This window comes from Musca autumnalis, unplaced genomic scaffold (assembly GCF_047663935.1).
Source record: "Musca autumnalis isolate F117 unplaced genomic scaffold, ASM4766393v1 scaffold_3, whole genome shotgun sequence".
NCBI lineage: Eukaryota > Metazoa > Arthropoda > Insecta > Diptera > Muscidae > Musca > Musca autumnalis.
The window spans coordinates 136,466,865-136,494,759 of record NW_027411866.1 but is presented as its reverse complement, the minus strand read 5'-3'; the positions used below and the strand labels follow the sequence as shown (position 1 = coordinate 136,494,759).

Here is a 27,895-nt window from a genome sequence, read left to right as displayed (position 1 = left end):
CTTTATGACTTTTACCCGATCGTTTCTCATGAAAACTCTATGATTATGTATTTCATTGAATTTCGTATATGTAATTGATTGTGTAGAAAACTTGGATACACATGAACTATATCTGTTCCTGGCGGACAGATCCGGTTATTTTAATGTCTACATCTAAAGCCCTCATTGAGTATATAATGAATCCTAGAAGAAAGATTCGCCGTTTGTCAGACTTCTGAGTTTTGGCGGGATGAGTCTGTCGTTGACCAACAACGAATTTATGATGCCTAATTCAAAGGCGTAACCATCTGAATTTAATATATGTATAGTTAATAGATTATGCGAAATTTACCGAAATACATGAACATACGGTTGTTTTGAGGAAGTAACGGGTAAAACTAATAAAGGACAATGAGAATGTGACAATATCGATTTCTTGGAAATGGGAAACCTACATATAATTTTCGGTGGAAAATTTTTGTAGAAAATTTCATTTTGTTTAACTTTTTGAGTTCAAGAACAAAAAGGACATGGAAGGAACTGAGCAAGAAGGACAGCATATTCGACAGAAAGGTTCCACATTCTATTTAACTGAAAACATGTCATCTAAAAATTATGAAACAATATCTCAAAACAGAGATATAAAGCTGGTTTCTCAATGATTGATGGGGGTCAATCAAAAAAAAAAAAAAAAAAAAAAAAAACAATAAGTCATGACTCAGAAATTTCAACTATGGGATCCTTTGGGGTTCTCAATTGTGGCTTTCATTCCCAAAAGGAATTTTCCTCCCCCAGATCTTAACTTCCATTTTGTGTTACAGGGTATTCAGTAAAATTTCCCATAGAGACCACAATGTCTTTAATAGAAGACAAGGACTTCTCATAAAAAACAAGATGAGAATACCAATAGACCTTTGTGAGAAGACCAGTAAGACTTCTGACGAAAGAGGTTAAAAGTCCAATCTTAATATTGTCATAGAACTTTACTTTTGTTTGCAAAAATGGAACGAATCAATCGGATCAACAAAATGGGATGAATAGACTACAATTCAGAGGATAGTAAATATCCTGTGAATTGTCCTTTAACTTAGTATAATATATATGTAATTTGCATATATATTTTCTTATACCTTCTTTTTAAAATAAATAATGATTTTTAAACAAATTTTCTTGTTCCAAATTTAATGTTATATTTCTATAACGCGGCAAAATTGCTCGACTCCGACTCGTAGACTCCGATCCGACTCCGAATCCCTGATAGAAGCACTACAATTTTCTATCACAATAATTAATTATCAAATGATAAGAAGTCATCAAATGCCTTAAATTGGAGAAAGAATTGCAAATTATCATTGACTCAATCTGAAATTTAACAACATCAATTTAGTTCTTCATCTTCTTTCGCGAAAATCTTTGATTTTTAATGGCACAATCTAAGACCATGCTTTTCGAATTTAACCAATTTGCTCATTTGCCATTGAAATTCAAATTTCACTGTGAACACAAATTGTGGGGCAGAGATAATTCCTTTTGGAGATGAAAGCCCTTGGTGAGTATATTAAGAATCCCAAAGAACAGATCCTCCGTGAGTCAAACTTCCGCGTTATGGCGTGATGAAGTTTTTGCTAGAGACACTGAAGACATCAGTAATTTGCGTTATATCTTTTTTCGCAGTTGTTTTAGCTTATTTCAAATCGAATGAGGATTATTTTGGTAGAGCACTTCGACCTTCCAACTCGCTTCCTTCAATGTCCTTTTCGTCCTTTATTGTTTTAGCTTAATGTTGTTGGCGTTTTTTTATTGTTGGACTGCAGAATTTTACATCTTTGTGTTTATTTCAGCTTGAGTCCATATTTTGTTGTAATTCAATTGTTTGAATAACAACAAAATATTTTAAAGTGGATATGAAATTGATTAGTTGCGGGCGAAGGGTAGGGAATACTATAATAGGCATCAGCACGGCCTTGTTGACCAATGCGTAATGCAAAAACAACTTTCTTGTTGTTTTTACCCCCGCTTATTGAAGCAACATTCCTATGTTCGTATTCTTTGCGAAGCAAAGACGACATAAAAACAATGGTGGATATGAAATTATTTAGTTCGACTGAAATTGTAGGGTAAACAGCTTTAGGGCCATACAGCAAATTTCTCATTTTGTTTAATTTGCTAGATGGCTTTATTGACCTGTTTTTCGATACAGAGTCGGCGAAAAAGGGAACTGATGAAGTTGTTTGGTGACAACTGAAACTATAGTATTCCCTACCCTTCGCCCGCAACTAATCAATTTCATATCCACTTTAAAATATTTTGTTGTTATTCAAACAATTGAATTACAACAAAATATGGACTCAAGCTGAAATAAACACAAAGATGTTTTAGCTTAATTTGAGATGACATGTCTTCAGTCAAATCGAATGAGGATTATTTTCGTAGAGCACTTCAACCTTCTAACTAGCGTCCTTCAATGTCCATTTCGTCCTTTATTGTATGAACCGCTATAAAAGTACCACAAAATTACATTTTTCAGCTTCGAAATGTTCTGCAAAAATGTCGGTCAGAAAATTTTAGGTACGGCTCTCATTGACAACTAATCGATTTTGTCGCGTTTTCATAGTCATTTTTGACATCATCTTGTGGTACTTTTACAGCGGTTCTTAAAATAAAGGACGAAAAGGACATTGAAGGAAGCGAGTTAGAAGGTCAAAGTGCTCTACGAAAATAATCCACATTCGGTTTGACTGAAGACATGTCATCTCACAAATAAGCTAAACAACAGTGAACAAAGATATAACGCTAATTCCTCATGGCTTACAGGGTCTCTAGCAAAAACTTCATCACGCCATAACGCGGAAGTTCGACTCACGGCGGAGCTGCCCTTCGGGGTTCTTGATATACTCACCAAGGCCTCTCTTCCCCATTTTGTTGCACAGTGTATTCGGCATTAAATTAAAATCCTTACCATCGTATTTCTTCCTTCGTATTCAATGTATTGAGTGACATATTACGTTCAGTGGTGAAAACAAGGATTCCAGAAAACCAACGATTATGACAAGTAAAGGGGCTTTATGATATTACTTTGCTTCAACTGTGTTACCGAATATTTTCATACACATCTCAAAATGTGTTATTTGCTTAAAAAATTTTCTCGCGACAATTATCAGTTTATAGGACACAGAGTCCAGGAAAATAGAAACACTTTGCCTCTCAGTACCCTCTCTCTTCGACAAACTGACAATTGTTGAAAGTACAATTGTCTAACGTGCATCTGCTTCAAAGATCGTCCTAAACAGTTCAAAGCAAATACATATTTGCAAATGAACTCTACAATGTGATAGCAATAATAGATCATAGGTTTGAACCAAAGCCATCAACTTCAGAACCTAACAGACTGCGAGACGAATTTCGTCTGGTCCCCTAGTAAAATATAAAGTATAAAATATAAATTAATATAATAAATATAATATAATAAAATAAAAAATATTTCACGTTCAGAAGAGATTGTTTATTGATGACCGAAAGGGAGTCTTTATTGAGACCGGAAGGGAGTGCGATAAAAAATGTAGAGCATATAAACAACTTTGTATATGAAGACTCCCCGCAAAATGTCTTTATAGATGACTGGAGGAAAGTGTTTACATATAAGTTCCATTCAACTCTTCTATATAGACTCCCTCGTTTGCACTAACCACTGTATCCTATTTTTGATTCATTTATTTATAGCTCTGTCATGTCAGACAGGCATCATTTGGATTTAGACAACAGCAAATGTACGTTTCCTCACCTCAATGCATACATTCACACACATTGGGTGTAATTGTGCGTAAGTGTGTCTGTCGTATGTATATCCGCGTGCCTTTTTTTCACTGTCCATACGCCTGCGTGCATACATTTTAGGCGCCATCAAGTTAACGCGTCATTTCAATGCCTTTCAAGTTTTGTGTTGCGTGATACTGTCAAAATGAGATAAGATAATTTAAAGTCTAGACATATGGGCTTTGTTGTATTTTTTTTTTGTTCTTGTTGGCTTTTGGGAAAGAAAAAACTTCTCAGGAAGTAATTTGTTGTTTCTATGAATTAACTTTAAGAATGAAAAGATTTTATTCTGTGTCAGACTTTAGATTAATTTTTAAAATTTATTTCACAGGAATGAGTAATACTATTCTTATTGGGGTTTTGGTTTTTTATTTATTTGTTTACAGTTGGCAACATAGATTAAATAGCGGCAACGAATTGGATCCTCATCATCATGACGTGGCCGTTTTGATAACTCGTAAAAATATCTGCGGTAATAATTGCATGTAAGTTAATGTTTAAATTATTTAAATGTGTTTTTTTTTTTTCTTTATTACGAGTATATTTTTATTGAATTTCTTCTTTCCCTTCTTTTTGAATACTTTTAACAGGACCTTGGGTTTGGCCAATGTGGGTGGAATGTGTAAACCAAAACAGTCTTGCAGCGTTAATGAGGACAATGGCATTATGTTATCCCATACCATTGCACATGAATTGGGGCACAAGTAAGTACATATGTACATATATTTTTAATATTTCATTACAAATTGGACCAGGACCAAAATGCAAGTTAAAGTGATATTTAGAATTGTTAACGTCCCCAAATATTAGTAATGAATAATATGATGATGACTTTTTGACTTTTCTCTAATTGTTGTATGTAGCAGAAATTAATTAACTCTAGCTTATTAAGACTATAATAACGGTTATTCCATTTAAATACAAAAGAAGGTCACGCACAAACCACTTCAAAATTATATTTGTCGGAAAATTTTAAAAATTGCTTAAACCGGAATTTCACAAAAAGCCACATCACTTATGAACAGCATGAGATATGGATATGGAAATTAATAAACTCTCCTAAATGTATGCTGAATCGTTGTTACGGTTCTTTTATAGTACGAGGTTCACTAAAACACCTTCTGGCCTAGGCATCACGCAGTGTCGTCAGGAGTAATTTGAAATTTTTTTAAAGTTTGAGAGTTTTTAGCCTAATCGTACTCAGGACAATTTCACACGTCAGGGGTTGATCTACACTTGTCCATGTGTGTGCAACACACACAGCCCCCCAGCGAGTCGTCGTCATCAGAATACGATACACCCCCGCAGCCACCTCAACAGCAGTTGCACACCCCGCATTTAAAATTAGGTGTTGTTGTTCCAATCCCTGAAAATGTATCCTTACTGCAATTTAATTGCACGGGACTCTGAGTTAAGAGCGACAGCGAACCAAGCTCAACAACAACTGCAGCTTACAGCGTTGTGATGGTTACAACGTGCTGATGAAGGTTCGCACCGGAAGTGAAGGTGGGGAATTAGCTTTCCTATTGCACCAGTATGTTCAATACAGCCTTATCTCGCTAATGATCCGAACATGGAATTTATTGGGTCAGCAATCAGGTAGAGTTACTTAACGTATACATCCCGCCGAAAATAGTTGAACACCAGGTTATAGGCTCAACATTAGGCCACTTTAAGAAGGTTATAACCAAGTGATCTTGGGGGACATTAATGCTCATTATTAGTTATGACATTCTGTCCTAGGAATTGACCAGAGGGGAATTGACCTAAGCAGTTGATAGCTCTACGTTTAGAGTGTCACAGTTCGCCAGATAACCATCATGATACCTGTAGTGCGATTCTCTAACTCATTTTTTGAGTTACCGACAATATTCGGTAAAATTAAAATGCTTATAATTTCGGTAATTAACGATGTTTGTCGGTAAGTTAGCAACGAATACAAATTGGTTGTAAAGTTCTATCGATAGTAGCACTTTTATTTGAATTTTCAATTCACAATTTTGCGCTTTAATCCTTCCGATTTTTGGTGGTAACTCCAAAAATGAGTTAGAGAATCGCACTACTGGTCTGACAAATAATGTCAATTGGCAACCCGTATAAAATTAATTATTTGCATCAGCATACCGCCCAAATTCATCACCTCTGAACGCCGCACTCTCATCAATCATGGGAAAGCTAATTGGCCTAGTTTCAGAGATTTCACTAATCACCGCTTCAGAGATCTGCCCAACCCTTCTGTTGTTCAGATAGAAGAAATGTCGTTCCTAGACGTCATCACTGTTGCAACCGCTCCCTATATACCTGTCGGTCGAATACCCGAAAGGAAACCAAATTTCCCAGCAAGGGTAACGGGATTTGGAAATGAGAATGATTAGCTTTGTCGTGCCAAGCGTAGTGATCCCATAGTCAAAGAGCTGCCACTGAAAGACCACAAGTTTTCGGTGAGCATAAACGGAACAAGGGGCTTCATCAACTGAAGAGTTGCAACATTGGAGCGATAATAAGTGAATTATAGGCAACGCCTTCTGAAACCCTGGAAAAAGAAGCATAGGACGGCAGTCACGTTTGGCGCAAGTTATTTTCATCGGCAGTTTGTCTAGCACCGGGAATGGCAGTGCGATGAGAAAAGTACTACGTCGCATTAGGTGTCTTCCTGCCGAGGTGGAACCAACGCAATTTACAATTGATGATGTTGCGAATGCCATCAGAAACGCTAAAACTTCCAAAGCGTTGGATTTGATTGAATATCCATGCTAATGCTGAAACAGCTGGATGAGCCAAGGGTTGAGTATCTCACCAAAGTTTTCAAGCTGTCGCTGCTAGCCACCCATATCGTACTCGAAGTTTGGAAAAATGGCATGATGTTCCCGCTACTGAAGCCAGGCAAGGATGCCGTTAAAGGTAAATTGTACAAAACAATTTCGCTTTTGTCGCCCGTAGCAAAGACTTTTGAGGTTTTACTGCCTTGGTTTCATCAGCACAGCTCGAGAGCAGCGCTGCACGTCATCTCCACACATATTAGTCGATTACTCAACCAGAACAAGCCGTGCGATAGGACAGTGTTGGTGGCGCTCGACTTATCAAGAAAATTTAATACTGTCAAGTTGTTTGAGGACATCGAGTTGACTAAACTCCGACCAAGTTTGAAAAGTTGGATAATTAATTTTATGTGTGGACATTGTCGTACGTTGAATTCATGAACAAGAAGTTTGCCAAGGTGGGGTTGATATCTCTGAAAGAGTTTACCTCTACCGTTGCACCCTCCTTCGAACTTCGGAACAACCACCTCTGGACCTCCGACCTCCCCCTCCGAACTTCGGAACAACCTCCTCTGGACCTCCGACCACCCTCCTCCGAACTTCGGTACAACCTCCTCTGTACCTCGGAACAACTTCAAAACCTGTTCGCTACTACACACGCAACAACACACAAACAGCAAAAAATATTTTTTTCACTCGATTTTACTCTTCGAGCAAACTCGTACTCTATTTCGAGCATTTTCACTCGCACTCTTATTTTTAAGCCAAGAGTACTCACGAGTGCTCTCAAATAAAACAAAAGAGTGGAGAGTAAAGTTCTCGCGAGTAAAAACGAGCAAATCGGAGCTCTGCATTAAACAGCATGTTCATGTTGGTCGCCATAGCTATCTGGGACAAGTTGAGATGTTGGAACAAGGTCTTTAAGTTCCTAGCCGGCAGCACTTGGAGTGCAGACAAAAAAACCTTATTGGCCACACATAATACCACAGGTTTGAACTTTTGTGGGAATGAACTCGATGCATTGGACTGATATATTTCATTTCCGAATTTGATCGAAGTTGGAAAGAAATATTACAAAGTTCGGACGAAATCGGTTACTTCCTTCGAGAGTTAGCGTGTTAAGCAGCCAGAAAGACGATCGGGCAAGACTACATCAACTGCAATTGTTTTCAACTTTGCAGATGAACGTGGGAAATACTTTTTATACCCTCCATCATAATATGGATGGTATAATTAAGTTTATCATTCCGTTTGTAACACATCGAAATATTTATCGGAGACCCTATAAAGTATATATATATTCTTGATCAGGGTAAAATTCTAAGTCGATATGACCATGTCCGCCTGTCTGTCCGTCTGTTAATATCAAGATACAGCTCGCAATTTTTAAAATACAGCATTGTAATTTGGTACAGAAGTTTCTATTACTTCTAGGATAATCAATCCACGTTTTGATATAGCCCCCCATAGAACGGTTCCCACCGATTTTCGGTATTTTGAAGGTTTTAGCCTCATTATCACATCGAAATGGCTGAGGTTTGGTACTTAGTCTTCGTTTGGGGTATACAAATTTCCCCCAGAAATTTGTAGATGTAGGTCTACTGCTTCATATAGCCCCGATAGAACGGTACCTTCCGATTTTCGGTATTTTGAAGGCTGTGGCCGCAATAATCCACCCAAATGGCTAAAGTTTGTATTTAGTTTTCACACCGAAATGGCTGAAGTTTAGTACTTAGTCTTCGTTTGGGGTATACAACTTTTCCCCAGAAATTTGTAGGTGTAGGTCCACGTCTTCATAAAGCCCCGATGGAACGGTACCTCCCGATTTTCGGAAATTTGAAGGTTGTGACAATAATCCACCCAAATGGCTAAAAAATTTGTATTTAGACTTCATTCGGGATATAAAGCTCTCCGTATGAAATTTGTCAGTATAGGTCCACGCGTTTATATAGTCCCCATAGAACGGTACCTCCTGATTTTCGGCATTTTGAAGGTTGTGACCACAATAATCCCCCGAAATGGCTGAAATTTGGTATTTAGTTTTCGTTGTGTGTATAAAACTTTCCCCCAGAAATTTGTGGGTACAGGTCCACGCCTCAATATAGCCCCCATAGAACGGTACCTCCCGATTTTGGTATTTTGAAGGTTGTGGCTCCAATAATCTATCAAAATGGCTGAAATTTGGTATTTAGTCTTCGTTGGGGGTATTAAACTTTCCCTTCTAAAATTTTCGGCCCATGCCCCTATATATGTTTGATCCAACAATATTCCAAGAGCAAAATATATATTGTTAACATATTGTTGGATTCCTTATGTAGTATTGTCAATCCAACAATCGTTATTGTTACACTGGACTATACTATGTGTTCTAAATATAAATATGTATTGCCACTTTGACACTATAATGTTTTGGACCAAACATGTAATTACGATAGTTTTGGTCAGAGGTAACAATATTTGTTGTTGCAATTCAAAATAGTTTTGATCAAAATGGACAATAAATATTGTTAGAACTTAAAATAGTTTTGATCAGAAGTAACAATATTTATTGTTGCAATTCACAATAGTTTTGGTCAAAATGGACAATAAATATTGTTAGAACTTAAAATAGTTTTGATCAGAAGTAACAATATTTATTTTTGCAATTGACAAACGATGGTATTTTTGGATTGCAATTAAAATTCTTGAACAAAACAAATAAATTGTTGGAACAAAAATTGATGTGTTTGTTCCAACAAAAGCGAAAAATATTTTTTCTCTGCGTGTGGATCGACGTTTCGATATAGCCCCCATAGAACCGTACCTCCCGAATTTTGGTATTTTGAAGGTTAGCCACATTGTTTTACCGAAATTGCTGAAATTTGGTATTTAGTCTTCATCATAAACGAAAGGAAACTAAATGTTGCATTTTACTTCAATATAACTCGTGGTGGAGGGTATAACAAGTTCTTAGTTGTTCCCGTTAGGAAGTCTTCTAAGTAAAAAAAGTCCCTTTACGATGACTTCTATGTAGAGAAGGACCTTTGTGCATGTATATACGATACCTTTTAAACCTGTTCTAAGTATATGAAATACTTTTAGAAGACCTTCTAAGCAGAGAAGATTCTGTTAGGAGGTCTTCTAAGTACAGAATGCCCGTTTAGAATATTTTCTCTATATAGAAGACATCTTTACAAGGTATTCTAAGTATATAAAGCCGCATATAGAATGTATTATATGAGTATACATAGGAGGCCCCTTTAGAATGTTCCCTATATTTAGGAGACCCCTTTAGAAGGTATTCTCTGTAAAGAAGACTTCATTTGAAGGTCTTCTATGTTCAGAAGGCCCTTTTTTGTTAATATTAGGAGAATGAAAAGAATAAAGGCTCTGTCTCAGGCCAGCCAATTAAATAAGTTCAAAAGATCGTTTATAACATGAAAACTGGATTTTGCGAATCCTGACCGTCGCGACGATATATCCGTTCTTTTAACACTTTCTAAATACCAGAGATTTCTTCTCACAACCAATTTACAGTAAAGTAAACAACTTTCATCATTATCATATTTCATTCCGTTTTAACATTTCTAGTTAGTCAATTAATGTGAATTATATATTATTTTTCAGTATTGTTTTTATGATTTGTTTTCAGTCATAAATTGTTTTTATTGTATATTGTTTACACATTTCTAAATAATAATTAAGATGAGATAAAAGGCAGCTGAACACTAGGCGTATAAATTATTCCCAAAGCTGTCAAATGATTTACGATTAATTGAATGATTTTATTATAGATTTATAACAAAAGCTAATTGATATATCAAAAGAATCTCGCCGCAATTATATTCATATAGATGTAATGGAATAGAAAGTAAAATTAGTTATATGGAAAAAAATACACGAGTGGAAACGTTCTTTATTATGTCAGCCTACATTTACAATAACTAGAAGCATACGTCTGGGTATGGACATGATTCAAACACGAACAATAGTCCTAATATCCTCTTTCCAGTTTTGTTATATACTACATCACTATGTGGGGAGGCTACGTGTGTCCGTATGAGTGTTGATGGGGGTTCACCAGAATAACCCATGTGATGACCCATCATTTTGTACAGTGTATTGCCATTACCCAATGAATAACTTTCCATTGCTATTATTTTGAAAATCGTGCCTCTGTGTTTTTTTTATTTCCCATATTTCATCAGATAGCAACAACTATTTTCTATTTTTCTCTGAAATGTCACAACTTTAACGAGACTTTAATTACTTGTAAAATAATCACTCTAAATGTGTAACATTACGTCAAATTGGTCATTGTTATAATGTCACATCACCCTTTGTCGTTGTTCTAACGATACTAACAAGAACGACACAAATTGTAACAAGAACAACGTTAATTGGCTTTGATCTGAAGTTTCTCCCTCTCCTCTGCTTTGATCTGAATTTCCATTAGAAGCAAAACGGGATTGAGTAATTGAATTTATATTGAAATTGAAATTTCAAATTAACTTTAGTCGAATGTATGTAACTGGCGTATAATGACGTGAATAATTAAATTGCCCGTTGGTTGGCATGTAGACAACAACAACAACATGTGGATAGGTGAATAGGTGGACGAGTAGATAGATGGATATTAACATGCTGGTCCATATCCAATGGATTATGGCATATTCATGATGTTTGATTGGTTTTTTGTTGTTGTCATCGTCGTAGTAGTCGTAGTAATTCAACTTAACTGGGTGAACATGACTTGCCAGAAGGCACTGAACACCAGGCAGTCTAGCATGGTAAAACAGTGAAATAACAAAACAATGACAACACCAGCAATAATAACAATAACAACGATAACAACAAAATCGCCAATAACATGGTATTAACAATTAACAAAAACATTATTGTTGTTTAACTGAAATAATACCAGTCTGTAGAATTATTGTCGCGGACATGGCAGACTTGCAGGCATTTGCTGGAAAAAAGAAAGACAGGGGCGTACTTTTTTGGAAGAAAGATGTTTTAATGAGAGGGTGTTCACAAAGAAGTTGTGATATCTCTTGAATAGTCCTACACATAAAAAGTAAGAACGGGGTTAAGTTTTTTCATCCTTCACCACGAACTGTGTTGAAGTAAACAGGAAGAATTAGTTTCCTTTCGTTTATGACAGTACCAACTAAGCTTTCCTAAGGCGTATTCCTTTGGATGAGCGGAATATCTTAACTGATGATAATCAATTCATATTGATACATTTCTGCGTTGAGGTGAGGAAAATGTGACTAAAATCTTCAAAAGAAATCTTAAATCGGATGGTATAACAAAACGTGGACCTATTTTGCACCCCTAACGAAGACTAAATACGTAATGAGTCGGAAACATTCAAAATACCGAAAATCGGGAGGTACCGTTCTTTGGGGACTATATGAAAATGTAAACATATACCGACAAATTTCAGGTTGAAAGTTTTATACCCCCAAACGAAGACTAAATATCAAATTTTAGTCATTTCGATGGGATAATGAGAGCACAACCTTCAAAAAAACGAATATCGGGAGATATCGTTTTATGGAGGCTATATAAAGACGTGGAACTATACCGACAAATTTCAAGTGGCAAGTTTTATACACCAACGAATACAAAATGCCAAATTTCAGCTACCGTTCTATGGGGGCTACATAAAGAGGTGGGCCTACACGGACAAATTTCAAGTGACAAGCTTTATACCCCCAACGAAGACTAAATTCTAAATTTCAGTTATTTTGGTGGGATATGAGGCCACAAACTTCAAAATACCGAAAATCCGGAGGCACCTTTTTTGGGGGTTATATAAAGACGTTGAACTATACCGACAAATTTCTGGTGGCAAGTTTTATAACCTTACTTACTTATCTGGCCCATTACAGAACATTTGTTCCATAGACCGAACTAAGAAAAGATCTCCAATTCTCTCTGTTTTTCGCTTCGCTTTCTGGAATACCGCGCCTTGTTTGCGCCATATATTCTTTGGCCTGCCGATTCTGCGTGCACCGCCATGTGGCATGTATTCATACGCCTTTTAACCGGGTTCACCATCGCTAATTCCTATGATATGACCTAGCCAACGCAATCGTTGCATCTCGATACGTTTAACTATATACATGTCTTTGTACAGCTTATATAGCTCGTGATTCACACGACGTCGATATTCACCGTCAACACAAATCGGCACGTAGATCTTTCGAAAAATGTTCCTCTCAAAACACCAAGCACTGCCTTATCTGCTTGCGCAAGTACCCATGCTTCGGAGCCATACATTAGCACGGGTAATATCAGCGTTTTGTATAGTGTTATTTTTGTTTGACGAGATGTGGCTTTGTTTTGAAATTGCTTACTTAGACCATAGTAGCATCTGTTGGCCAATACAATTCTTCTTCTTATTTCACAACTGATGTTGTTTGTTGTGTTTATGGCAGTGCCGAGGTAGACGAAGTCTTCAACTACCTCAAAATTTTAGGTACCAACTTCCACAGTTGGTCCGAGCTCTATGGACGCTTTGCGCGTCGAAACCATCAATTTGGTCTTTTCGCCGTTTACCGCCAGGCCTACTTTTGCATACTCTGCTTCGACCTTCCTAAAGGTATCAGTTACTTCCTTTACTGATCGTCCCATGATGTCTATGTCATCAGCATAAGCAAGTAACATGTGACTATTGGTGTAAATTATGTCATTTCTTTTGAAATTTGCATCTCGTATTACCTTTTCCAGCAAAATGTTGAATAGGTCACACGAAAGGCTGTCTCCTTGTCTGAAACCCCTTTTGGTACTGAATTGTTCGAAGAGGTTTTTTTCCAATTTTAACTGAGAACCTAGTATTAGATAAATTCATCTTACAAAGCCGGATGAGCTTTGCGGGGATACCAATTTCAGACATTGCATGGAATACCTTTGATCGGTGATATGTGTCGATCTGCATCTCTTGGGTCTTCTCCAGGATTTGCCGCAGGGTAAATATCTGGTTAATGGTGGACTTGCCAGGTCTAAAGCCACATTGGTCCAATTATTTCGTTGGCCATGGGCTTTAGTCGTTCGCACAATATCCCTGACACTATCTTGTAGGAAATAGGGAGAAGACTTATGCCCCTTTAGTTGGAGCATAAAGTCTTATCTCCTTCCTTGTGGACGGGACACAGGATGCTCAGGTTCCAATCGTCGGGTACGCGCTCTTCCTGCCAGATGGTGCTAACTAGCTGATGCATACACCTTATCAGCGCGTCGCCTCCGGTTTTATACAGCTCGGCTGGTAAGCCATCGGCTCCTGCTGCTTTATTATTCTTCAGCCGGTTGATTGCTGTGTTTGCCTTATCTTGGCCGGGCGGTATACATTCTATACCATCTTCTGGGATTGGATCTGTGGTATCATCGTCTTCGCTTCTATTGGATACCAGCAGATTGGAGAAATGTTCCTTCCATATCCTGAGCACGCTATCTGTATCTGTTACCAGATTACCTTGCTGGTCTCTACAGGAGGATGTGCCTGTACCAAAGCCATCTGTTTAATGTTTCACTCTTTGGTAGAATTTTCGGACTTCATTCTGGCTCCTGTACATCGCGATTTTTTCACACTCCCGCTTTTCCATTTCTCTCTTTTTCTTGCGGAAAAGACGTTTCTCTTCTCTCCTTTTCTCCCGATAACTCTCTCGTGCGCTACGCGTTGCTACTGATTGTAAAGTAGCTATATATTCCGCATTTTTCTCTTCGGTAGCAGCACGACACTCCTGGTCATACCATGAATTTGTAGAGGTCTCTGGTATTCAAGTATGGATTTTGCGGCTGTTTGGATGGAGTGGGCAATATTTTGCCATTGTGTTGTTATGTTATCGGGACAAGGAGTGCTCTCATTAAGCAGTTGGGCTAGTTGAGTGAAATATGAAGTGGCTATCTGTTGTGTTTGCAGCCTATCGATGTCCAACTTCCGCGTTGTGTCTGTTCGTGCTTTATTTGCAACGTTTAGACGGGTACGTACCTTTGCTGCAACAAGGTAGTGGTCCGAATCCATGTTTGCGCCTCGGAACGATCGTACACCCAACCAAACTCATGCTTTACGTCATGGCAGCTATAATACAGTGCGTCACCTTTAGGTGTTGTTGTGACGCCTTTCCCAATCCATCGTACTTCCTGTATGACAGTAATATCGGCCTTGTACTTTTCAAGTACGTCTGCCAATGCGAAGACTGGTGCAGATTCGCAGATCATAGTCCTTAAAACGTTTGCGGGGTTCGTCAACTTTAGAGGGGTTCGTTTTTCTTTTCTTTCGTTTTTTTCATAGTTTTCTAGGTAAGGGTTACTAACCCGACACCCAAACCCAAGTTTTTAACGTTCTTATGGCTGAACGCTCGGCACATGTTAGCTCACTAATTTTAACGGGTGTTAAAGGCAGTTCCCCAGGTAACACCACGAGGAGGTCAGTGTCCACTTGAGATGAAAGAAGGACCAAGAGAAATCCTGGGCTTTGCCATGTTAAAACCGGTCAGGATCGTTCCTTGGTATCTTCCATTCCCTACGTCACCCAGTTTTATAACCCAACGAAGACAAAATGCTAAATGTCGGCCAACGAAGACTAAATTCTAAATTTCAGTTATTTTGGTTTGATATTGAGGCCACAAACTACAAATACCGGAAATCCGGAGGTACCCTTCTATATCGACAAGTTTCTAGCGGGTTAAGCATGGCTCTAATGACCAGTATGTGTGGGGGTAGCAGTAAGGTGTGGAACTGCCGAAGTAAAGTAGCTTAACGTATACATCCCGCCGATTAAAAGCGGTTCTCCAGGATATAGGCCCAACATTAGTCCGCTTTTTCTAGGTATAATCAACTGGTCTTGGGTGCCACCGTAGTGCAATTGTATGCACACCAGCCTTACACTCAGAAGATCTGAGGTTCGATTTCAATCATCAAACACCCTTTTTCTCATTGATATGAGAGAAGGATGACTTCTCCCTCCCTCCCTCCTGGGATGTTTGTGGAAACTATTAATCGACTGATCTTAGGAGTCTTTAATGTTTATAATGAGTAGTGGCATTCGATCCTATGTAATGAATGGCTGATAGGTATAACACTAGCTCAGTAGATTTCTATCTTTACGTTTTGTACAGTCAACGTCCCTACTATAATTAGCGGAGCGTACCATTGTTCGCCAGACATGGGCAGATCGTGTCACCTGGTCTGACAAATTACATCACCTGACTAGCTATATACCAGCTGAGGCTACGGCCCGCTTTTGAAAGGTCATAATCGTATGTCATGTCCTTGGGGGACTTTAATGGCATTCGGCTGAGCAGATAGATAGCTCTATCAATATTAGCGGGGAGGGTCGCAGTGCGCGCCAGACATAAGCACCGTGTCACCTAGTCTCACAAACGACAGCACCTGGCAAACCGTCGTTCCACTTTTGTCACACCATCTCCCCATAATTATTTCTATCTGCTGACCGCCCGATTTCATGACCTCTGAACGCCGCACTTTCGTAAAGCATTGGAAAGATAATTGGCCTATTTCACCAATCACCGCTTCTATCCATCCTTCTGATGTTCGGGTAGCAGAGACGACGTTCCAAGACATCATCAGTGCTGCAGCCGTTCGCTATATACCTTTTGGTTAATATCGAAGTGTGACAAAATTTCCCAGCCGCGGCGGCGGAATTAGCAAATAAGCGTGATAAGCCTCGTCGAACCCACCCCAGAGTCAGGGAGCTGACTATGGAAGTTAACACAGTGGTTGGTTAGCATAAGCGAAAAAAAATGTCTAAGTCATCTGAAGAGTTGCAACATTGGTGCCGGAATAAATTAATTGTACACAACTTAACTGTTACAACTTAACGCTGTCGAACCCTGGAATGAAGAAAGATAGGACCTCAGTCACATTTAACGTTGTTACATTGACTGATCCGAAAGATGCGAAAGTTATTTTAATTGATAGTTTGTCCAGCACCCCAGCAGTAACAGGGCGAAGAGTACTACGTCGCATTTGCTATCTTCCTGCCGAGAAAGAATCACCACAATTAGTCCGGTCAAAATAGACATTGAAATAGCAAAAATTCCCACAAAGCTGAATTTTGGTGGAGAGCTAGGGTTTGTCGTTAGAAGCAACGTCCTAAAATTCCCCATCGATCCCATGTGTGCCAAAAAAATTATTCGGGGTCAAAGGTCAAATTTTAAGGGTTTTTAAGTTTTCGGATTTATTTCTTGAAAACGGTTGATCTAATCAAAAAGTGACTAAAGTAAATATTGTAGACAGAAAAATTATCTACAAGTTTGACCTTTATAATTGTTTTCCTAGAAGGAACCATTCTTGAGATATAGCTGTTCTAAAAACCACATGATTTTTATGCACTTATAAGGGAAATATGCAAATATTCAGACTAACCGGCTAAAATAAACGAAGTAATCGGGTCTGTCCCCAAAAAATATATATATTTTCTTGAAGAGCGAAATTATAGCTATCCTCTAAAAAAAAAATTTCAACAAAATCGGAGCGTGTTTAGTAGAGTTATTCAATGTTAGAGTTATTTTATGCAAAAATAGCCCATTTAACCCACGTGTGTAATCGAAAGCCCAACGGGAACGACCCCAACGAAAACTCTCCGATTTTTTTCAAGCTTTGTCCGAAGGTAGGGTTTGTTGCGGTGATTACGGATATGTATAATTTTCAACTATTGCGGATCCGGTTCTCCGGTTATTCGACCCGAAAGGCCAAATTTAAAAACCGGGTTAGACCCGGTTCTACTGAACCGATTACTGCAAAGTTGATATCGTTTGAAAGCTTACGGAAGTATCTAACACATAGTGTCGTTACTTTAACCGGCTCGTCTCATAATGTACTTACGCGGCTAATTTTTTATTTGACCTTTAGATCGCGATATCTCGAAAATGTTAAGTCTTTTTTAAGAATCATAAAGACCACTCTTGTAGACAATTATTAAATCTACAACTTTTACTTTAGCTGGCTTTTGCTAAGTCTTACCGTTTTTGAGAAAAATTAAAAAAACTGAATAATGCCTCCAAAAATGACCTTTGACCCCGAATAACTTGTTTTGCACACATGGGATCGATGGGGACTTTTAGGACGTTGCTTCTAATGACTAACCCAAGCTCTCTACCAAAATTCAGCTTTGTGGGAATTTTTGCTATTTCCCCCTTATACGCATGTCTATTTTGACCGGACTAAATATACAATGGATGATGTGAAAAAAATTGCTCTCTCATGAACAAATTTACCAGAAAAGTAAAGGAACGGAAAAATGGTAGATCTGGTAGCAATGTCAAAAAGAAACATAAAAAATCAATTTTCGTCTTTTATTTCACAGTTTTTAATTTAGTTTTGTCAGCGTTCGACTTTTTCTTCTGTTTGTCGTCTATTTCTTTCTTCATTGTGAAATAATCGTCAAACAAAAGTCGAAAAATCGGTTCTACCATTTTTTACCTGCAGAAATTTGTCTGGTAGCCTGTGATAGAAGAGAAAGGCATATGTGCTCTCTCTCTCACTCTCTTAACATTTGCTGCCAGTTTCACCACTTTTTGGGGTTAAGGAAAGAGAGAGATACTTTGCACTGAGCGGACGTGTTTTTATTAAGCTCCGTCTAAAAAATATATTTCGCGGTCATTACGAACATTAAAGTTTAGTGAAAGTGATCAATACACAATTTAAACAACGCTTTTTTGAATTATTCAATTAGAACTTCAATTCGATGTTGAAAAGCATAAACATTTTAAGAAAAAATATTGTTATTGTGATCGTTTGTTTAGTGGATGCATGAAAAATAAATAAAAATACCAAAGGAAACAATGCAATTGAGAGATTGAGAGTGTTATTGAAAATAAACGTCAAATTAAATGGATAATGTTCTAAAATGAGATTAAATCTAAAAATGTTAAATTAATGTTAAAAATAAAAAAAGCTTTTTTTTATTACTCCAAATCCCTAAAAATATTGCTTGAAATACGCTTTGAAAATTATAAACTGTGGTGAATTTAATCAGCCTAAAAGTATACTCTAAAATCTTCTTAAATTTGAAAGCTAATACACACACATATCAATATTTAAACCGGAAATTGCACACTGAAATAATATAAACATGCCATCCACTACGGGACGAAGAAGTGTAAAACACAAAAAGATTTTATGTGGCCAGTGTAAGCTGGAAGTGGTTGAAAATAAAGACGATTTTATAGAATGCGATAATTGTTCGAAAATATATCATGCGAGATGTGAAAAAATTGATAAGAAACGATTCGAGCATTTACTGAAAAATAAAGATGAGGAGTTTTTATGCCAGTTTTGTAGTGGAGTTAATAAATCCAACATTGAAAAACAATTACATCGCATGGAAGAAAAGCTTAATAACATAGATCGTCTGATGGAATCGGTTGAGTTCATGTCTTCTAAATTTGAAAATTTGATGAAGAATACATTCGAAAATAGTAAAAGAATTGAGAATGTTGAAAAAGAAAATGTAAAGCTTAAAGGTGAAGTAAAAACACTCCAGGAAACGGTGAAAATGTTGAACGACCATCGTGTGAAAAAAGACTGTATAATTAATGGAATATCAGTTCAAGAAAACAAGAATGCAGTAGAAACTGTAATTGAAATATCAGAAACAGTTGGTGTTGAAATCAGCGAAAGCAATATTGATGAAGCTTATTTTTTAAAGAAAAACAATTCAAATAATAAAAAGCAATCCTTAATAGTGAAATTCAACACAAAGTCAACGAAAGATAAACTTATGGAAGCTAAAAATAAATTAAAAAATAATGATAATACTAAGCAAGTGTATATAAATGATTTACTGAGCAAAGAATCACTAGAACTGTTTAATTACGCTAAATCCCTAAAAACCGTTGGATACAATTATATTTTCACGAAGGGAAGCAGGATATTTGTAAAGAAAGTGCCATAAATAAGCCGAAGATTATACACACGAAAGAGGATGTTGATGAAATTTTACTTGAAGCTACTACAACCAACCTACGAAGTAGAAGATCCATGAGACTTTTGCATGCCTCTGATGATGATACAGATGACAACGATGGACAAGCCGCATTTGTATCGCCAGATCAAAGAAACTAATTCAAATTATTATCCCGTATATGTATTATTATGTTTTTAATAATTTCAATCAATAATAATGATTAACCAAAACTATTTTGAAAATTCTGATTCATTTTCTGAAAGTTTAATATTAAATGGTGAATATAATTTCAATATTTTATCTGTAAACATCAGAAGTATTTCGTCGATTAGTAAATTTAACAAATTCAAATTACTAATATCAGAGTTTCCTGTTTTACCAAATGTGATAGCCATTCAGGAAACATGGTTTCACAGTAACCAAATTCAGTTGTATAATCTTCCTGGATATAACTCAATTCACTGTTGTCGAAAAGACGGATATGGTGGAGTGTCATTTTATGTACGCAGTAATATATCATATGTTGTAGATCTTTGTGAGAGTAAAGCATACGTCGAAGCCATACGAATATCGTTAGATAATTTTGTAATAAATGGAGTTCCTCTAAAAATTACTACGTTCTATCGCTCGCCGAAATGTAATACGACTTCATTCCTAACATATCTTGAAAACGAATTGTGTGGTTGCTGTCGTACAGCATCAATAGTTATTGGGGATGCTAATATTGATTTGCTTGAAGCTAGTGGGTTTTCAGACATATTCTCGACTTTATCTTCAGTAGACTATGAGTCATGCCACACATTGGTAACACGTCCAGTAAGCAGAAAGTCAATAGATCATGTCTACAGTAACGAATCAAGAATATTGAATGTCAGCTCAATAGAATGCGAGTTATCAGATCATAATATTATATGGTGCAGTTTAAGAAGTAATATTCGAAGTAGCGAAGTGACCACTAAATCCATCAAACAGTATAATTATAATAACATTGCCGCAAGTATTCAGAATTATGCTGCAAATTTCACTTGTTTAGGAAATCCTTCTTCTGATATGGAACGTTTTGTAACTACAATTACTGAAATTGTTAATGAAAACACTACAGATAAAGAACTTAAAGTACTGTCAAAAACCCTGTTAACGCCTTGGGAAAATAAGAACCTACAAGCACTAAGAGCTTTTAAAGCAAAACTTTTGGCAAAGAGGAAACGAATTGGAAGAGATGCGAACAATGAATATACGTTGAGGAACGTTAGCCGAATAATAAAAATTGCTAGTCGCATGAGTATGAATTCATATTTAAGCAATAATGTTGAAAATTTTAACCAAAATCCACTCAAATGCTGGCAATTTTTGAACGAATGCTTGGGAAGGAAGCTCAATAAGGAGATACTATTAAGAAATGATATGGGAGAAGTTGTTGATGACAATGCTGTTAAAACGAACACTTTCAATGACTATTTTCTGGATATTCCAAGAATGTTAAGAAGTAAAATACCATACAACGTTGGAGACCACTTTAACGATTTGCATAGCATAACACAATGTCCATCAAGATTTTGTTTATATTATGTCAATAGATCGGAGATTGATAGTTTAATAGCAAATATAGATCCTAGTAAAAGTCCTGGTCATGACAGAATTTCCGGCAAAGTGTTGATTGCTTCGAAGGACTATATTAGTGAGCACTTAACATCAATATTCAATAGTATGATAGACACATCAATTTATCCGGAGATTCTTAAAATATCTAAGATAACTCCTATTCCTAAGTCTGGGAATGCAAGCAAAGTTTGTGATTTCCGTCCAATAGCGTTACTATCATTATTTGATAAAATATATGAAAAAATAATATATCAACAGTTGTCGAACTTTTTGGAGGAGACGGGACAGATGTATGCAAGACAATATGGATTTAAAAAAAGAAGCGGCACTCAAGAAGCAATAGTAAATGTGGTAAACTTAATATGTGAGGGACTGGATTCGAATTTTGGTGGTGTCGGTGCAGTGTTCTACGATCTATCAAGAGCGTTTGATTTGGTCGATCATCAGATTCTGCTATCCAAGCTAACACTTTATGGAATTCAAGGGAACGCGCTAAAACTAATAGCGAGTTATATTGCGAACAGAAAACAATATGTAGAAATCAACGGCATTAAAAGTGATATTGGTATTGCGGAGCATGGAGTACCGCAGGGCAGCGTATTGGGTCCCTTGTTATTCACAATTTATATAAATGACATATCTAATTTAGATCTATATGGAAAACTAATTATGTACGCAGACGATATTGCACTTCTGTATCCATATAATCACGAACTAGTGCTAAAATGTCAAATGGAGCATGATGCTAATCTTATCATGGAGTACTGTCGATTGAACAAACTTATAGTTAACTCTAATAAGACGAAAATTATAAGGTTTCGACCCCGCTGTTCACAACATGACGCAACATTTAATATAACAATTGCCGATACGATTATTTATGAGAGTCTATCTCTTAAGTATTTGGGAATATATATGCAACATAATCTAACATGGAATCTGCATATTGATGAGTTAAAAAATAAGATTGCTCCTGCTGTAGGAATTCTACATAAATTCAGACAAAAATTTGATACCAGAACCAAACTTTTATTATACAATGCATTAATACAAAGTCATCTAAACTACATGGCACTGGTCTATGCTCATAGGAAAACTGCGCAATTGAAATCGCTCCAAAGAGTACAGAACAAAGCTCTTAAAATTGTTTACAATTTGCCAAGGCTTTACCCAACTTTGCAGTTATATAGCAATGTAACCAAAAACATATTGCCATTGTATGGTACTTATAAATTACAACTGATAACATATATATATAAAGCAATTAATAACATTGGCCCACGTTCCATTCATTTTGACGTCAATCAAACTATGATCAACACCAGGAATAGAGCAAATCTAAGAGTAAAAAGATGCAGACTGGAAACATCGAAACAAAGAATAGAGCACAGTGGGTGCATAGAATTTAACCATATACCCGACAACATTAAAAATCTTTCAAGAATTTCTTCATTTAAACGAGAAATAAAGTTATACTTGTTAAGAAATATCGAAATACTTCTGATGTAAATTTTTCTTATTTCCTTAAATTTTCATACCAGTTTCATGTGAATTGTTTCCATATTCAAAATTTTAAATGAGATAATACAGAATCCGTTCTTTATGAATTTTTGTACTTTTAGTAAGCCCCTATAAAGCTTCAAGGCGCTGGGGCAACAAATAACTTTTGTAATGAATTAAAACTGAAATAAATGAATTCAAAAAAAAAAAAAAAGGAACGCTTTGCAGGTTAAAAATGGTAACAAATGGTAAAAATGGTAACCACAGGTAAGTAAAGGAACACAGCTAATGGTGAAGTAGCTGAATGAGCCGGGTGTTGAATATCTCCCCAAAGTTCTCAAACTGTCGCTGGTATCAGGGTGGTCCCCCGGAGAAGCCAGTCAAGAATACCAACAAGGGAGTTTCTCTCTCCACTCACACAATTTAACTCATTGGAAAATCATGCACTCACACAATGACAACGGTGTTTCCTCATTTTTTGTTGTTGTCCGCTGCTCTAGTAGAGGCTTCACTCATCACTAGCGTCAGAAATAGTTATCCAGTTTCCGATCATCAGCATGAATTCCGAAAGCAGCACAGCACGCCATCTCTACGCATATTAGTCGAGGACTCAACCAGAACAAGCGGTACAATATGACAGTGTTGGTGTCGCTTATAAAAAGCTTTTGATATTGTCAAGCACCCGATTGTGTTTGCGGACATTGCCGCCAATTATATGTGTGGACGCCAGTCGTACGTGGAACTCAAGAACAAGAAGTCCAAATCCCATTGAATAAAAGAGGGAGTTTCCCAAGGTGGGGTGATATCTCCTAAACTATTTAACCTCTACCTCTGCTGTATTCCACTTCCTCGAGATGCCATTGATATCCAGATGCTGATGTCGTTTGTGAAAGGCTGAACTGTTATTTGGTCGATCTTACCACCTTTTTCCACGCAAAGAATATGCAAATATCCGCACTAAACCAACGGGCAATCTGTTCACCACATGGACTGCGGAAGTGAGCACTGAGTTGAATGAGAATTCTGGCCACTAACCCAATATTTTAGAGGTCAAATTCGACAGTATGTTTACGTCACCCGCGTATGCCACAGCTGAGATGAATGAGAATTCTGACCACTAACTAACCCAATATTTTAGGGGTCAAATTCGACAGTATGTTTACGTCACACGCGTATGCCAACGCTACCTGGGACATGCTGAGATGTAGGAACAAGGCCCTAAAGTCCCAACACGGCAGCACTTTGGGTTCAGGCAAAGAAACTAGTGTGGTTCAACGCGATGGAAAAATGGTCAAATCTGACAGAACACCGACCTGAAAATTGCAACAGAATGCCTCCGTATGTCTTCAGGAGGAAGGTTCTTGCAGTACAGCAACACAATTGCATGCTCAAGTACTTGCTCAGGTGTTACTGTGAAAGCCATCCAAATCAACATATGGTGGATAGGAACTCCCCACCCAGACATATCAGAAGAGATTTTCATGATGTAGAAAGAGGGGTCCAATGTTACAAGAGAGAACGCCTAGATGAACAGGCCTATTAAATAGGTTCGAATAGCTTTCACACCTCGGGGTATATCCGACAAACCAAAGTAGTTTTAACTCAACTTACTCAACTAACTCGAATGGATTTGTGGTTGCAACCCATCGAAGCAGTCACATTCCTAAAACGGGAGATGACCCAAACCCAAACTAACTTATAATCATATCATATGCTGTTACAACAACAACAATTGATCCCCACATGTTTAACACATGTAACTACATCTGCTGTAATTCTGCGAGTGTTTGAGCTTTCCAATTTTTCCATTAGTGTGCAGCCAACTTCATTTCTTTAAATTCATTCTTGAGGACCACGGTCTGATATTCAATGCTCTCAAGGTGTTTGTCGTCAAAGTTCATGTTCCACTTCTCCACATAAAACGTGCTTACTAAGTAATCCTTGGTTCTTGCACACCGTTTTAACTTTGTGGGACGACAGCATACTTCCATTCCATTCTTCCATTGCCCTCTTTCGCTTGGTTGGGTGGATGGTATTACAGCTGGAATAACCAATACGGGCTTTGCTCACAATTTGCAATTTCTACAGTGTCTTTTCTTCTTTGCACATCCATAGATCTTTTACCTTGGTGATGACAAACAATTGATAACTAACTCTCTTATAATGTGGTACCCCCAGTCTAATTTCGTATTCATCCATCCGTCTCTGTAAATGTAGCAACGGCCGGTGCACAAAACAACACAATATCTCGGGTATGCCCACACATGTAATTACAATTAACCAAGTGGTCAGAGTGTAACAGTAGTACGACAGTTCGTTACGATATGAAATAATATTTATTAAATCTATGCAAAATTTGAATGATCGGCGGCGGTCACTCGTTTTGCATGACTTTACACCGGGGAAAAACTGGTTCCGAAAATGCAAATATAGTTGAAAGACAGACAGGCTGGCTGACTGACTGACTGGCCAGTGGATGCATGAATGATATTTGAAGAAGTATAGCCACATAAGAAACATGGATATGATTACATTGTATAATGTTTACCTTATACGCTGTTTATATTAGAGCATTTTGCAGGGTTAACCTTCTTCATGAGGATTTGTTTGAAATATAAGCAATGGATTTGACATTTAAAACCCAGTCGGTTTGTTAAATCCGGTTATATATAAACGGGATATTACTCTCTTTTTACATTAGCCTGAAGGTTTTAATGTTTCCAAGATGAAAATGCGATTCCTAATGCAAAATGTTTTCCTTCTTTCTTGTCTGAGGTTACTTCCCATTCTATTCCATCCCATGTGCTTTATTAACAAACAAAAATCATTCAAGTAAATCCGATTGTCGATAATTATTTAAATACAACAATAACAACTTAACAAATTTTGTATTAGACAAATTGTGAGACGATTGAATATGAGGTGACTTGACGACTCTCGCTCACATGCTGGCGGCACTGCTGCTGCTTCTACTGTTTCTAGTTCAAATCTACATATTGTATAATCAATGAATGAATGAATGAATAACTGATATACATAGCGATCGGATCGATCAATATATCGATCGACCGACTGAATGAATGAATTAATAGAAAGTGGGCGTATTTGTTTCATTGGCATGGCGGTGTTTCAGCCACCACCATCAGTCACATTTGCAAGTCAAAACAATATAAATCTTTGGCTCATAAAAAGTGTGAATGTTTGCTACAATGTTGAAATGTTGACTCTAATAAATTCTGAATGAAACGAATGCCGAATCGAATGAATTTAATGTGACCGTTTAATTGTAAATAAATTGATCAATCATTAGAGACAATGTGAGATCATTCAACCAAATTTGGTGTTGGGGGCCTATGCATTTGTTCTAAATTATTTAATGTTTCTATTTTTTTTGGAAACAGTAAAGAGATTAAAACAGTATTGGACGCGGCAATTAAGGAGGTTTATAGTAGTATTGAAAGCTCATTAATGACCAACTGTAATACGTGGGCTGCGGCCAGGTGTTTATGCAATATCAAATGTTAGTTGGCGGAAGAAATGCCCAAGGATGCCTCTATCTCACGGTATTTAACATGGCGATCTCGCATTATCCGTTCTTGCATGGCATTTTTTTTCTGGCACAACGACTGATTTTGGGCGACCTTCGTTTTTTTGGCGAGTGCCGACCACGGTTGAATTCATTAAACCAGTTTTTTATAGTCCTATAGTATGGTCCTTCATCGACATACAATGATTTAATTTGCTCGATACACTCTTGCGGTGAATATCTACGTCAAAATTGTGACGAAAATGTTGACAAGTAAATTCCATTTTTTTGCAAAGTGATTTTTTTAAGTCACTGTAAACAACTCAACATAGTCGTACAACAAACTGTCCTGAGTTAGTCTAGGCTAAAAACTGTCAAACTATCCAAAATTAAATTCAAAATGGCGCCTGCTATTGATTCTTTACTTCGTAATATACATACCTCTCAAACTTAAAGAAGTAAAAAAGTGTCAGTGGCTTTGCCGACAGAGATATACCCTCAGTAAGGGCAAAAATTCTGAAAACCTTCTAAATACAGGCTGATTTAGAAGGTTTTCAGAATTTTGGCCGTATGAACTTGCCGACAAAAATATGGATTTGGTTTAAAGCTCAAAAATGTTGTGGAACAGGTAAACTTGAACTAAAGAGTGGACCGATATGACCCATTTTCGAATTTAAACTAAGTTTGGACAAAACTTGGTCCAAAGTTTGGACCAAATCGGTTGCTCCTTTTAAAAGATACCGCGCGTATCATGTAGGCGAATATTTTTGAACTTTAGTGGAAAAGGTACCGGAAGGAGTGGGCCCCAAAGTACCATCTTCTAACTTTGTCTAAGATTTGCAGAAATATTACGATATGCAAAGTTTGGAACAACCTAGTATTCAGTTCGGAAGTAGTCGTGCTAACCACCCACAAAAGTTTTTGGGCCATTTTTTCATGATGCATGGACTTGCCCTTTAAAAAACTTGTACCGTCGTAATGGGGGCAGCAAATACAAGTTCTCGCAATTTAAACCAAAGTCATCCGAAAACAGGTCCTAAACTTCACTTTTTCGAAATTTTATGTGGGGGGTACCCGAAGTTGTGTGTAGTATATATTGGAACCTGATATATATCTGGTAGAAATATTACGACGTGCTCACCATGTTAACTTTTGTGGGGGAGGTACTCGAACTTATATGATCCATCTACGAACTTAAGCTGAGTTTGGACAAAATATTACGAAGGCCAAATTTTGGAACGAATCGATGGATCCGTCCGAGAATTATCGTGCGCTCCAGCCAGTCAGACAGTCGGCGGACTTTGAAACAGATTTCGTCCAAAAATACTTGGAATATAAAACCATTATTTCGATTAGGTCGTATGAGAGTGTTATACCCTAGTTGGCTTAAAGGCTGGGGGTATATTAATATTCAAATATGGTCTACATGGGGCAGCTCCTTCAGGTATTTGTCAACAAAAGTTCAATATTGTCGCTTAAGAGTTGTTCGAGGATCATTTGGAAGTTTTTACCGAAGTTGGTCCATGTGGTCCTGTTTGAAATGATAAAATGTTTTTCTTTGGCTGACTTAATGGACTATGTCTGCCCATTTATTCAGGGAGTTCCTAAAGTTTGTAGCAGCAATAATAAAGCAATGTTTAAAGCGCTTGGCCTAGGTTACATAGTCCATATCAACATTAGGCAATTGTCCTTGCGGCAATGGTCAGTTTGCCGGTGAGAGAGGGTGTTGAGAGGCAAATGGTTACCATATGCCTCACTTCTCTCTCCATCAAACTGACAATTGCCTCAAGGAAAATTGCC

The 27,895-nt window shown here is 37.3% G+C and overlaps 1 protein-coding gene across 2 annotated transcripts in view; it reads left to right on the top strand.

The window, feature by feature from the left end:
* The window catches only part of AdamTS-B (ADAM metallopeptidase with thrombospondin type 1 motif B), a 174,300-nt gene that overhangs the window by 108,465 nt on the left and 37,940 nt on the right, over positions 1–27,895 (top strand). For both annotated transcript variants that reach the window (XR_012411506.1, XM_073974524.1), the window contains exons 8-9: positions 4,179–4,277; positions 4,383–4,496. Coding sequence is in view for 1 of the 2 variants with exons in the window: in XM_073974524.1 (XP_073830625.1) it covers positions 4,179–4,277; positions 4,383–4,496 (213 nt within the window). In the remaining variant the exon portion in view is untranslated. The remainder of the gene's footprint in view (positions 1–4,178; positions 4,278–4,382; positions 4,497–27,895) is intronic.